The sequence below is a fragment of the Aulonocara sp. 'chitande type north' Nkhata Bay genome, linkage group LG4 (assembly GCF_057382095.1).
Source record: "Aulonocara sp. 'chitande type north' Nkhata Bay isolate Kocher_YH1m ecotype deep benthic linkage group LG4, A_spYH_male_GT1.1, whole genome shotgun sequence".
NCBI classification, from domain to species: domain Eukaryota; kingdom Metazoa; phylum Chordata; class Actinopteri; order Cichliformes; family Cichlidae; genus Aulonocara; species Aulonocara sp. 'chitande type north' Nkhata Bay.
This window is the reverse complement of record NC_141347.1, coordinates 36,361,827-36,375,422: the sequence shown is the minus strand read 5'-3', so window position 1 is coordinate 36,375,422 and position 13,596 is coordinate 36,361,827. Positions and strand designations below refer to the sequence as shown.

General features: G+C 44.3%; 1 protein-coding gene across 6 annotated transcripts; it reads right to left on the bottom strand.

Annotated features, from left to right (window-relative positions):
* Positions 1 to 1,065: 1,065 nt before the first annotated feature.
* On the bottom strand, positions 1,066 to 12,889 carry LOC147333216 (polyserase-2-like). Of its 6 annotated transcripts, none has more exons than XM_086290244.1 (11): positions 12,787 to 12,889; positions 10,408 to 10,428; positions 10,057 to 10,219; positions 9,606 to 9,874; positions 6,463 to 6,608; positions 6,046 to 6,376; positions 5,685 to 5,850; positions 3,879 to 4,132; positions 3,643 to 3,740; positions 2,222 to 2,403; positions 1,066 to 2,140 (listed from the first exon to the last, which is right to left on the bottom strand). In XM_086290244.1, the coding sequence occupies exons 1-11, from the start codon at positions 12,839 to 12,841 to the stop codon at positions 2,020 to 2,022; spliced, it is 1,806 nt and encodes a 601-aa protein (XP_086146370.1). In that variant the 5' UTR covers positions 12,842 to 12,889; the 3' UTR covers positions 1,066 to 2,019. The 6 variants fall into 6 exon arrangements, with proteins under 6 accessions (XP_086146370.1, XP_086146371.1, XP_086146372.1 ...); XM_086290245.1 differs by having other exon boundaries at positions 6,082 to 6,376; XM_086290246.1 differs by having other exon boundaries at positions 1,066 to 2,153; positions 2,226 to 2,403; positions 5,685 to 5,858; positions 6,108 to 6,376.
* Positions 12,890 to 13,596: the final 707 nt, after the last annotated feature.

Genomic DNA, 13,596 nt, shown 5'->3' with positions numbered 1-13,596 from the left:
ACATAGTAATCAAATAAAATACTAAAACTGACAGAAAATTAAACCTCGTGATCGTAACGAAGTGTAATTTGACTCTTTTTCATGCCCTGCAGTCAGCTGCTGATGTTGGGCCTGTGTGTGTTTGAGTTGTATTTATTTACAATAAATAATGCTCAGCTGTATACTGTCTCAACAGCTTTCCAAGGCTTTCCGAAGATCAGTTAGAATTTCCCAAATATGGGATAAATCTAGGCTTTGATCTTTTTTCATGTTATCTGGATATTTGTGTGAAACTTTTTATTGTGTGTTTATGTTTTATGTTCATTGTCCAAAGACAGCCGTAACCCGATGGTCATGGCCCTGGGTCTGGTGACCAAGTGTTATGTTTTTGATTATTAACATCCTTTGATTTACTGTTAGTCATGGTTCTGTTCCTTCTGAGTGTGTCATGTCCCTTATGTAGGTTAAATTCTGTCTCCATGTTTATTTATTCGTTTTCCAGTTACATCTCATGCTCCCTCTGTTTGTGAGTCTGTGGTTTCCTGTTTTATTGTAATAGTTCTGTGTGCTGTGTTAGTGTATTCTGTTTTTCTCTTTACCAGATTCCATCGTTACCCTTGGTGTATATATATATGTATATATTGTGTATGTTTTCCAAGGTTTTTGTAGTGGTCTGGTTATTATTTTGTGTTTAGGCATTCCTCTGTTTAGTTTGAGACTTATGTTTTTTCCCTTTCTTGTGGATCTGTCTTAATAAACGGCACGCCTTCAATTAAATCAGTTACTTTCTCTTATTTGGGTACTCATCCTTGTCGCTGCATGCTGTCTGCTTTAGCAGATGTGACGCTGATAACTGGTGTTCATTTTTTAAAATAAAACCCTTGTTGCTTCATTGCCCATGTCAGTCATGAAAAGGACATTTTTTAATCTCAGTGATATTTACACCAGAATAAAAAAATAACATTATAAAGTAGAACTTCAGCAGAATCAGTGAAAGAGCTTGCAACCATTCTCCAATAATCACTCACTTTACTGCCACCATAACAGAGTAGAACTTCAGCAGAATCAGTGAAAGAGCTTGCAACCATTCTCCAATAATCACTCACTTTACTGCCACCATAACAGATCCAATACCAGAGAGAGGTCAGTATGTGTGCTGCCCTTAAAGACAGTTCGGTTCTGTGAGCATTAAGTGCTTAACATTGGCCCAGGACATGAGGTAGGGATGGTCATTGTCTCTGTGTTCGAAAAAATCCACAAATATATTTCTCTAAACCTGATAAATATCCTACTGATCTGTTCAGTTTCAGAAAAACATGAAGTTTAAACTGCTGGGCTACATTTTTATGTTCAGTGCAAGATTTAGAGGATTTCTTCCAGTCCAGCCTGAATCTTGGGCTCCAGGTAGTCGTCCCTCAGAGGTACAGAAACACATTTCATTAATCTGCTTTTTCTTAAATGTCTATAGTTTCTCATAATGAGGTCAGTGTAAGGACAAGGCCCCACTAAATATAGACAAATGTAATTCCTTCATGTCATTTGATCTGTTCAGCTCACTGTGTTATGCTCATTAACTAAATCGGGATTACAGAGGTTGTGTAAATAAAACTTCCTCAGTGGAAGGAACTCAACTCAACTCTCCAGGCTGCACAGCGTGAGCCTGAAGTCATCACAACGAATGTCTCATAGTGCACATAAATCATTTGCATATTAAAAAAAAATACTTTCATTGTAATCAGTAGAACCCCCTCCAATGATTGGATTGGATGATGGCACTGTACTGCCCTCTGGGATTTGAAGTCGACCTCTCTGTCGGAGGGTCATGATGTTTGCGCTGAAGATTCATCCAGGAGTATTTCATGTATGAATGCCTGTTTTGATTATCCAGAATATCATTACTGAGCTCTCTGTAGAAATCCAATCAAGGCAGAATCAGATCAAAGATTGACAGGCAAAGCTCTAAACCTGTAAAGTCTCAACATCGAAGCTTGTTCACATTCATCTGTGTCCATCACATCATGTGAATCAAGTTTGGGTTCCCTAAAGGCAGAGTTGGAGACAAAAGGCGAAGCTGAGGAGATGGAAGAAGACAAAGATGAAGGAGTGAGCAGGACGACCCTCGCTGCTGTTGAACACGCTTTTCGAGTCAGTAGTAGTGGTAACCATTGTGGTGGTGTAGGTACTGCTGGTAGTGGTAGTGACGGAGACATTGGTGGGGTTGGCGGAGTTGGCACTGGTGATATTCAAGGCTGGAGACAAGAGTGACTTGACCGTCTCAGACAGGAAGGAGTCAAAGGTCCTCAGTCTGGTGAAGGTCATGACTGAGCTTCGTCTTCTCCCGGCAGAGGAGCTTGGAGCTGTTAACACGACCGCCTGGAACCAAGAGCCGCCCTGCTTACACATCAGCGGCCCGCCAGAATCACCCTGAACAAACAGACAGGAAAGTTAGTGTTTCAGAGTTTGAGACACTCTGTTTACTAGAATGTGTGTAATGTAATGTGTATGTGTTAGTCCCCATAGGGAAATAGTTCCTCTGCATTTAACCCATTCACCCAGTGAAGCAGTGGGCAGCCACCAATGCAGCGCCCGGGGAGCAGCGTGTAGGGACGGTACCTTGCTCAGGGGTACCTCAGGGTAGCCGTTCAGTGGAGTTGAACCCCCAACCTTCCGATCATGGGGCCACCACTCTACCTACTGAGCTATCCCTGCCCAGTGAAAACCTTGGACCAAGATTATATTAACTACCTATAACTAAACGACCAGATTCAACTAGGTGTTAAAAACATTTTAGACAGTTGTAACAACAACAACAATAATAATCAGAATACATTCACTCTAATAAGAAATTTAGGCTTAAAACAAACATACAAAGGCACTAAATTGCGGCTCGGGAAGTGGCTGAAGCAAAAACTCGGGTGTGGGAGAAGTTTGGAGAGACGGAGAGTTCTTGACAGACGGATTGGTGCTGCGGCTGCAGTAATGCGGACGCTGCACCGGTCCGTCGTGGTGAAGAGGGAGCTGAGTGTAAAAGCGAAGCTCTCAATTTACCGGTTGATCTACGTCCCTACCCTCACCTATGGCCACGAGCTGTGGGTAGTGACCGAAAGAACGAGATCGCGGATACAAGCGTTGGAAAGAGCTTCCTCCGAAGGCTGGCTGGCCTCTCCCTTAGAGATAGGGTGAGAAGTTCGGCCATCTGGGAGGGGCTCAGAGTAGAGCCGCTGCTGCTCCACATCGAAAGGAGCCAGCTGAGGTGGTTCGGGCATCTGACAAGGATGCCTCCTGGGCGCCTCCTGGGTGAGGTGTTCCAGGCATGTCCCACCGGGAGGAGGCCCCAGGGCAGACCCAGGACACGCTGGAGAGATTATATCTCTCGGCTGGCCTGGGAACGCCTTGGTGTTCCCCCGGATAAGCTGGAGGAGGTGGATGGCACTAAATTAAATTAGCCTTAAATCTAATTGGCCCATAATGAAGACTGAGATTTCAAAGCTGGAAATTCTTACATGTTTATAAAGATTCCAAGCATTGTAAGCCCTGTGGAAATTGAAAATGATGAAACTATCCAAATTCATCACGTGGCTCTGATGAGCAGCTAAATCCACGGTCCAGAATAAACAACATGTCAGCAGACAGTGTTATAAGAAGAAGAATCCAGTCATTTACCTGCTGCAGTGCAAACACGTCTGTACAGATGCTCTCACTCGATGATGAGTTCCCACAGTTTACCACCGAGGTCTGAAACTGCTGCATAACTTCCTCAGCTAACATCATGAAAGATAAGAAAATCCTGATGTTTGACTAAAGAAACTGTAAGTGCAGTGGTCCACATGTGTAATCTGAGAGATGGACTGGTGCAGAGTCTGGGCAGAACTCTGTCAGCCTTCATGTTGCTGACTCACCTCCTCCTCTTCCAGGACTCCAACCGGCCGCCCAGCACGCCAAGCCCTCGGCGAAGGTTCTCCCGTTGTCCAAGCAGATGGGCTGGATGTAGTCGGTCAGGGTGGGCTGGGCAGATAGACGGAGGATGGCTATGTTGGTCCCGGTCGTGTTGCTCAGAGTGATCTTTGTCACATTCAGCGTCACCTCAAAGGGGTTGGATCCATTTAGCTTCAGACGCCCCAACACGACAGTCCACTCGGACGCTACAGGGGAGCTGTGGGAGGAACGAAGCACACAAACATAAACTTCATCAGCTTCAAACAAAATCTACACCTTTACACTCAACTTCATGGGACCCAAGTTTTACAGATTTGAACCTGGTGACATTCAGGCCTGGTTCTAATTAAAGAGGTATATATTTAACTAGAAGACCCAGAGAGCTAATCAGTTAATGGTGAAGTTTTTCTCTTTGATTTAATTTGAAAAAAGTACAAAACACGTCACAGAAAATGTTGCTGATGAAAAAAACAATCTGAGCCTTGCTTTATCTTTATAGAGCTGCACATCAGGTTGCACTGTAAATGACAATGTACCCATGGACTAGTTTTAACACAGAATCAGCTTAAATGCTAACCATGTGTTGGACTGATCAGCTACATGTGTGGAAAGTGTGGAAGTGTGGCACCATCAGGTGATGTGGGCTGGCACTGAGATCATCTGATCTGCTGGGACTGTGTTCAGTTTTCATTTTTAAAGACTCGCTCATTTCCTTAAAGGGATGGTTACATTTTCAGTCTTTTGGGCACAGTTTTCACTGGTGGATTAATCCACAGTGGAATAAAGTTTGTTTACAAAATTTTGACTCAGTGGAAAGAGAGAGTGTTCAGTCTCAAAAAGATCTCCACCATGTTTTTTGACCACCATTGGTGGTTGTTCATCTGCATGTTTATGCTTTTAATTTAATTCTGTACCTTTACTTTAGATTTTTCATGTTGTAATCCAAACAGTGTTGAACAGCTGCAAACTAAACTTTTCTTCATGTTGTCTGTGAAGGTTCTCAGTCATCCAGGTCATCGTAGTCTAAGGAGCTTGGAAAGAAACGTGTCTGGACTTCTTTAAGTTGCTTGAAGATCTCTCATCCGAGAAGCTTCTTCAGTTCTAAGGTCAAATGGTGGAAAGTCCCAGATTCAAGTGTCCCCCCCAGAGAGGGACAACAGGACCCCCCTTTATCATGTTGGAGCTTGATGGTGATTTGATTCCTGCCAGTCTTGTCCCAGTAAAGGTTTTTAATAGTGATTATCAGAGCCAGCACTACCATTTTGGACGGTAGACAGATTTTTTAAATTCCACCTGAGCTAATCATCTTGGTATTGGCTCTGCCTCTTAGATCTTCGCTGTCAAATAGGGAAAATATGTTTCAACATAAAATGTAAATATGTGGTACAACTGGTCCGTGGTACAACTTTTGCTTGTGCTGTTGTTGGTCTGTCAGCCAGCTATGGAGAAGAATTCTAGACTACAAAGAGCTGAAGTGAAACTGAAGGTTTAAAACAATGAATAGTATCCACTGCAGCCGCTGTCTGTACCCTTTATGCTGCATTTTTTTCAAATCTTTAATGATTTTCTTGTGCCTCTTTTTGTGAACTCAACTGTCTCTTTGTCTCTTCCGGTTCTGGCCCACTTGTCAACTAATCAGCATTTGACTGATGCACAGTGTCATCAATGTCAACTGGACGTGAACACGACTGTGGTGGAGGGAAAGTCATGTCATTTACTCAGTCCCCAGAGGATGAACTGTATCATTGTCTGTCCAAACTTCAACTGACCTTGAGAAGCAGTTGGCGTTGCTCAACACTGAGTCCAAGGCCACCAGAGACCCATCACACACGTGACTTCCATTCTTCTGTAGGCTCGCCATCCACGGCCACGAACCAGCCACCACTGAGGGTCCCCCCATGTTGCGAGAATTCCTTGGAGCTTGTCCACAGACCAGTGCTGAAAAAATAAACAGAGGAAGACACAAAGAAATTTTAAAAACTTGGACCGCATGAACCCATCAGCTTGAGGTCAGGTAGGTTAGACCAAACCATTTTTTAATAAAGTGCTTTCATGATGGACACTCACAATGGGGAGTGGTCGAAGGTCGCGTGGTTGTTGTAATGATGGCGGCTCTGTTGGTGGTTGTTGCAGGGACTGTGGTTGTTGTGGTGGGGATTGTGGTTGCAGGTGTGGTAGTGGTGGTTGAAGGTGTGGTGGTGGTTGGAGGGGTGGTGGTGGTTGGCACTGGTGTCAGTCCTGTGCAGGAGACACTGAGGTCACTGTCGGTCCCAGTGAACGTGAACGTCATGAAGCCCGGCTGGTTGGAGGAGATCTGGCTCCTGATCCAGGTCTGGTACTGGGATACTCTGGCGTAGACTCCTGGAAGAGTCGGCCTGGCGCAACCTTCCCCAAAACTGACGACTCCCGCCTGAATCCAGCGACCGCTCTGCTTGATCACCATTGGACCTCCTGAATCCCCCTTTGAGAGCAGAAACATTTACTGTTAGCTGAGGAGAAGAAACTGTAGAAGGTGAAAATGTGCCAAACACAGGTAACAACAATCACCTGACAGGAGTCCTTTCCTCCTGCACTTAACCCGGCACAGATCATGTTGTCAGTGATTGATCCCACTCCATAGTCACAGTTACACTGCCTGTTTCCCACAACAGGAACCTCCACCTCCATCAGGTTTTGTGGAGAAGGAAGGGACACTGAGACGGACAAAAAAATCAAACAAAAATCTGCTCAAAATGTTCAACATTTATTGTCCTATCTGCTTGTGGAACATATAGGTGGTCAGCATAAGTTTGGTACCAGAATGATCTTGTAGCCACGATTCCTCATGTATCAACCTCATTTTATAATAACCTCATGTTTTAAAAGCCATCCATCCATCTTCTTCCGCTTTATACCTAAGCAGAGAAGCCCAGACCTCCCTCTCCCCAGCCACCTCCTCTAGCTTTTCTGGGGGAACACCAAGGCGTTCCCAGGCCAGCCGAGAGATATAATCTCTCAAGCGTGTTGTGCGTCTGCCCTGGGGCCTCCTCCCGGTGGCACATGCCCGGTACACCTCCCCATAAGGAGCCCAGGAGGCATCCTTGTCAGATTCCCGAACCACCTCAGCTGGCTCCTTTCGATGTGGAGCAGCAGCGGCTCTACTCTGAGCCCCTCCCAGATGGCCGAACTTCTCACCCTATCTCTAAGGGAGAGGCCAGCCAGCCTTCGGAGGAAGCTCTTTCCAACGCTTGTATCCGCTCTCTCATTCTTTCGGTCGTGACCATAGGTGAGAGTAGGGACGTAGATCGACCGGTAAATTGAGAGTTTTGCTTTTAAGCTCAGCTCGTTCTTCACCACGAGGGACTGATGCAGCGAGACCCCGAGATACTCAAACTCCTCCACTTGAGGCAGGAACTCATCTCTGACCCGGCGTGGGCACTTCACCCTTTTCCGGATAAGAACCATGGCCTCAGATTTGGAGGTGCTGATCCTCAATTCCGCTGCTTCACACTCAGCTGCAAACCATTCCAGCGCGAGCTGGAGGCCGTTACCCATTGAAGCCAACAGAACCACATATCTGCGGAAAGCATAGTTGAGATTCTGAGGCCACCGAAGCGAAAGCCCTTCGCCACTTGGCTGCACCTAGAAATTCTATCCATAAAAGTTATGAACAGAATCGGTGACAAAGGGCAGCCCTGGCGGAGCCCATCACCCACTGGGAACGAGTCCAACTTATTGCCGGCTATGCGAACCAAGCTCTTGCAACGGTTGTATAGGGATTGAATGACCCGTAGCAATGGACCAGACATCCTATACTCCCGCAGCAGCCCCCACAGGACACCCTGAGGGCCACGGTCGAATGCCTTCTCCAAGTCCACAAAACACATGTAGACTGGTTGGGCAAACACCTATGCACCCTCGAGTATCCTTGAGAGGATAAAGAGCTGGTCCAGTGTTCCGTGACCAGGACGAAAACCGCATTGCTCTTCCTGTATCCGAGGTTCCAGCACCCTGGCATAAACTTTCCCCAGGGAGGCTGAGGAGTGTGATCCCCCTGTAGTTGGAACACACCCTCCGGTCCCCCTTGCTAAAAATTGGAACTACCACCCCGGTCTGCCAGTACAGGGGTAACCGCCCCTGATCTCCCTCCGTTTCTTTCCCTCCGTGGTCCTTGTCCCTAGTCTCTTGTCTCCAGTATCTTTGTGTTTAGTATTAGTTCCTGGTTTGGGTTTGTTTTTGCAAGTTTATTGTTTATAGAGGGTTTTTTTTCTGCAACTGCAACATTTTGGGTCCTACATCCTGACTGCCACAGCCATTTCATAACATTAACACTACAGAAACATGTATCGGATTGACTTTGTTCAGGAGCAAGCCGGTGGTATAAAACACTGTTAAATTTGTGATTGACATCACATTGACCAATCAGCTGAAGGGAAGAAAAATCGGGGCTAAATTCATACTTGTTGAAACCCACACACAAGCGAGGGCACGTCCAGTTTTTGCTTTGTATCTGTAAACAGACCTTAACAAAAAAAATTGTAACTTGCACACACACACACACGCACGCACACGCATGCACGCACACGCATGCACGCACGCACGCGCGCACACACACACACACACACACACACACACACACACACACACACACACACACACACACACACACACACAAACAAACTTCCTGTTTTACTTTGAAGGTATGTGTCATATGTCTTTGCGTCCTCGTTTCGTCAGCTCTGATTTCTCCCTGGATTCAAGTTTCAGTTTGGTTTCATCAGTTTCCCGGTTTAGAGTTTTCTGAGTTCCCTGTGTTTACTATCTCCGCTCCTGTTGAATCCTGCACTTCTTGTAAATAAAGCTCGTTCTCATCACAACCTCTGCCTGCACGGGTCCTCACCTCACCTCCACATAGCCTGCCTTGCCAGCCAGGACAATTTATAGATGCATGAACATAAAAATGTCAATGACCAACATGGAGAAATGTTTCATGAAGACATTGTAAACAAGGAGAAATGCGACAAGGCAAAGTGGAGCCTGGCAGAGTTGGAAGACTTTTGTTGAAGACTGGTACACAACTCACCACACAATGACTTGCTGCATATCATTTCTAAGTTGCTTACATTTGAATATAAAATGTATTCAGTAAGCAGGAAAAACTTGAAAAGTGATGGGCAGTGCTACCTGGCAATAAAAAGATAAGACAAGCAAGCTTGCAGCTGTTTCTGCATAAGTAAGACTTAACATCTGCAAAGAGAAAATCAAGATCATGGAAATAAATATAGCTGTCTCAGAAGTAGTAACACAGACATGGATTCCTTCCCTTACATTGGGAGTGTCATTAAAAGTTGGGAGAACAGACAAAGCAAAAGCCTTCTTACAGCTGAAGAACATCTGGAACCAGAGAATACAAGATTACCTCTCTGAACGAGAGGCCAAAGAATTTATGGCAACAAGATGCCTGAAAAGATACCAAGACGTTGAGATACAGATGGCATCAGACGGTTTGTTCTAGGCATTATTTTCTATTGAAGGCACAATTCAAATTTAAAAATGAAACATTTTAAAAATAATGTGTTTGCAGTCATCAGAATCTCTTTAGCTCACAGAAGAAGAATTATATTGCTCTAAATATTTCTGAGACAGCACTCTTATTCCCTGCATTATAATCAACTTTACTCTAAAACCAATCTGGTGTTTTTATGACCCACCTCCTTCTCCAATGTTGCCCCAGCCGGTGACCCAGCTGTTAACACCGCTGTAGAAGATGCTGTCTGAAGCTGCCAGGCAGACGGGAGAAATGTAGTTGTTGAAGGTCACCGGTGAGGAGAGCCTCAGCAGGCAGACGTCGTTGTCGTTGGTACCAGAGTTGTAGTTTGGATGTTTGATGATCTGTGTTACTGTTCGAGACACTGCATTGGGGTTAGATCCCTGTAGACTCTGACGGCCCAGATTCACAGTCAGACCGCTTGCAGTAATGCTGAGATCAGGAAACGAAACGATGCACAGTTATTGTGATTGTTAAAATGAAATGACATCTTTGACTTTCTGCCCTGTTAGCTATTTATCGTGTTACACCCCTGGTCCCCTGATGGGGAGTTTTCATAATGTCTTTATTCCACTAAATCTTGTTTAGAGTGCAGCTTCAGCCTCATCACTCACGTTTGAAAGCAGTGAGCAGCAGTCAGCACCCACTGACTGTTAATGAGGGATCCTCCACAGAAGTGGGACCCAGATGTTTGCAGACTGACCTGCCAGGGCCAGCTGCCAACAGGGGCCACCTGTCCTCCTACAATCCTGGTGTTCAGAGACGCCTTACCACAAACTGAAGACCGACATTAAAACACAGAGTGAGCATTACTGTAGGAGCTGTAAACTCTCAGCACTACAAACTGCTGAGTGAGGACACAGTGATCCTGGAGTCTACAGTTCACTCACAAACTAATATTCATATGAAACTAAAGATTTATTAAACATAAAACTAAATCATTACACAAAGAAGCTTTTTCTTACCATCCAGCTGTGACTCAGACTCTGAAACACAGAAAACAATAGTGGTAAAATTGACTGGCTGTGGTTAGCTGAAAGCATCCAGCAGAGGCTCCAGCAGAGAGTCAGTCCCCACAGACTCCCATATTAAAACGTTAGAGCAGAAATAAAAATGTTTACAGCCTGTGCACACAGTGGATGTTGTTCTACTAATACCACTACTACATTACTGCAGAGGCTGACAGTGTTATGTTCATTCATCCATCTCAGGGTCAGAGGAGAGTATGACACAGAAATTTAAAGAAACACAACACTGACTTCAGTTAAAGGTTCACATTCAAACACGACACAAACAGATGCACGCAATCAAAATATAGTTTTCCAAAGGTAGGTGTCCAACATCACCTCAGCTGTAGTAATTATTCTCATGTGACCCATGAGTGGATAAATATTAGTAATGATACTAATGCATTAGTAATATTTATCCATAAGTCATGAGAACCTTAACTTCCCCATGAACATGAACATGTCTTCACATTCTTGCTATGGTATTTTAAAGTTATGTTTACTGAAGCCTACATAATTGTACCAAATAAAGTGACTTCCTTCATTCATGTGCAAGAGAAGCATTAGAAATATCCTGTCTCAGAGTGACGCTGAAAAACTAGTTCATGCATTTATTACTTCCAGGCTGGACGACTGTAATGAACTGTAAAAAAAATCCTGCTCCTCACATACAAGGTCTTAAATAATCAGGCCCCATCTTATCTTAATGACCTTGTAGTACCATATCACCCTATTAGAGCACTTCGCTCTCGCTCTGCAGGCCTACTTGTTGTTCCTAGAGTATTTAAAAGTAGAATGGGAGGCAGAGCCTTCAGTGTTCAGGCCCCTCTTCTGTGGAACCAGCTTCCAGTTTGGATTCAGGAGACAGACACTATCTCTACTTTCAAGATTAGGCTTCAAACTTTCCTTTTTGCTACAGCATATAGTTAGGGCTGGACCAGGTGATCTTAGTTACACCGCAGGGCTAAGGTTTAAGATTTTGATGATTTGATGACATATAAAGAAAATTCTGATTTTGTTATCACCAACAAAAATAACTTTTGAATATCCAACTCACAACATATTTGTCACGCCGTTAGGCGTCTCATAGCAGTGCAAAAGGTACCTTTCCACATCCTCATGAAACACTCTGGTTTCTCAATTGAATCGAATAGAAGACATGCTTAGGGAAGAGGCTCTAGCGTCCATTCCAGCCCCAACCTTAACCACAACCTGAACCCTATCACAAAGTGTTTTCCAAAGTGATTCATGATCAAAAGTACATAATGCTTTGTTAGGTTGATTTTCATGCCACACGTAAAACCCATCTATAGATTCATTCCAACCCGCTCTCATGCCTCCTTACGGATCCCCACAAGGGACATGGGAGAAAAAAAAAATTAACAACAAACTCGGGATCTCGCAAAAATTTTAGCTGCATTCTTCGGAGGCCGCCAACTCGAAGCCGACCCAGAGGTCGAGGCACGATGTGCCGGGAGAGCGGTGTTCCTCGCGGCTGTAGTAGGTATCGACCTCCCGTCAGCTTCGAGATGGTGGGTGTCAGATCTCCGAAAACGTCGGAGCACTTTTGCAAATATGTGATGTCTTGTAAACCGAGCTGATATCTGACGTTTACACAACTACAATTATGCTTCAAAATATCTTAAAAGTGTATTTTGTGACCCAGAAAGAGTAATATTACAACTAAGTAGCTGCCGCCATTGTTGGAATTCAACTTTTGCGAGATCTTGAAAAAGTTTCACGAGATCCCGAGTTAGTTTTGCGAGCTCTCGCAAAACTTTTGTGAGATCTCGCAAAAGTCTGTCTTAATTTTTTTTCTCCCATGTCCCCTGCGGGGCTCCGTACCTCCCAACGCATAACATACGGATGAATTGTCACAGCCGTCGGTATGTTGCGTGCTGGGATGAATGTGTTGGAATGTACAATCTACAAAGGACTGTGAGCCACATATTTACACTGTAATACCTGTTCTAAGTCCTAAGTGTTGACGAATACCACCCATATTAGAAAATATGGTGAAGTAACCAAAAAGAAACTGAAAGGAACATAAAAAGGAATTTCAGGTATTAAGAGGGGAAAGTTTTTATTTCGATGTGCAGTTATTGCCAGTTATGTGACTTTGGGAGATTTTATTCCACTTTTCCATTTTTCCAGTGCCTTTCTTAATTTGATTATTTTCCCTTCGTCCACCCAGTGTGATATTCCCTCCTGCTTCGAAAAGTGAATTTTTAAATTCCAGGATTTCCTGCAGTGCCACTTTACAGTGGAGCGCTGTGCTCCTGAGTGTTTTGGCCCTCTGAGTCGTACCTGATGCAGGTGTGTGCAGAGAGCTCTTACCTTGGGTCAGGAGCATCAGCCCAGCAGCCAAACACATCACTTTGTAGAAAGCCATCACTGTAAGATCCAAACATCCAGACCTGCTGAGGCATAAATAACCTTCCTCTCTCCTCCTCCTCTCTGTCTGCATTAAGCACACCTCTCTCAGACACCTGTCTGACGACACACCCAACACCTCACTGCAGCTCACCATTTCAGCTTTCAGGCAGCAATGTTGAACCTTTTTATTAATCCTTTCCAGCAGTCCTGTCTATGTCCTTCAGCTCCCTGACTATCCCACTTCTTCTCTCTTCATCTGAATGCTTTCCTGTACTTCCTCATTCCAACACCAAGTCTTCTTCAGTACACCAAACACCTTCTTGGATGTTTCCCTCAGTGCTTTCCCAGCTATCTGGTAACTTTTTCTTACCACCCAGAGCTCTCCATCTCTTATTTTAGCTGCTTCCTCTTCTTCATGTTTAAAGTCTTCCTACTGACTGCCATCGAATTCTCCCTGAGACCAATGTGCAGTCTCATATCTCAGATTGCAGTTTCTACAAAAGATATACTTTTATCACCCAGCAACATCAGTTTCTTTATTTATTTTCTTTATGTCAAACACAAAATGTAACAAAAACAGCAAACATTTTGGTGTTCGTTAAAAGATTCTGTTCCACCCATCCATCCAAAGACAGGTTGTTTCTCTCATCAGTATGATAAATCCACTTATTTCATATGATTTGAATCAGGTTTTTGTGAATGAATGAGCTAGATACACAAGATGAAGATACACAACACATCTGTTCTGTGAAGGAAACAGATTCATTTCAT

Bases quoted from the DNA above. Each gene is read 5' to 3' on its own strand.
- LOC147333216 (XM_086290240.1), bottom strand. From the start codon at position 12,841: ATGGCTTTCTACAAAGTGATGTGTTTGGCTGCTGGGCTGATGCTCCTG. The intron at 10,220-10,407 runs GTAAGAAAAAGC...GTCGGTCTTCAG, and splicing joins GTCTGAGTCACAGCTGGATG to TTTGTGGTAAGGCGTCTCTG. The intron at 6,377-6,462 runs GTGATTGTTGTT...CTGCTCTCAAAG, and splicing joins GAGGAAAGGACTCCTGTCAG to GGGGATTCAGGAGGTCCAAT.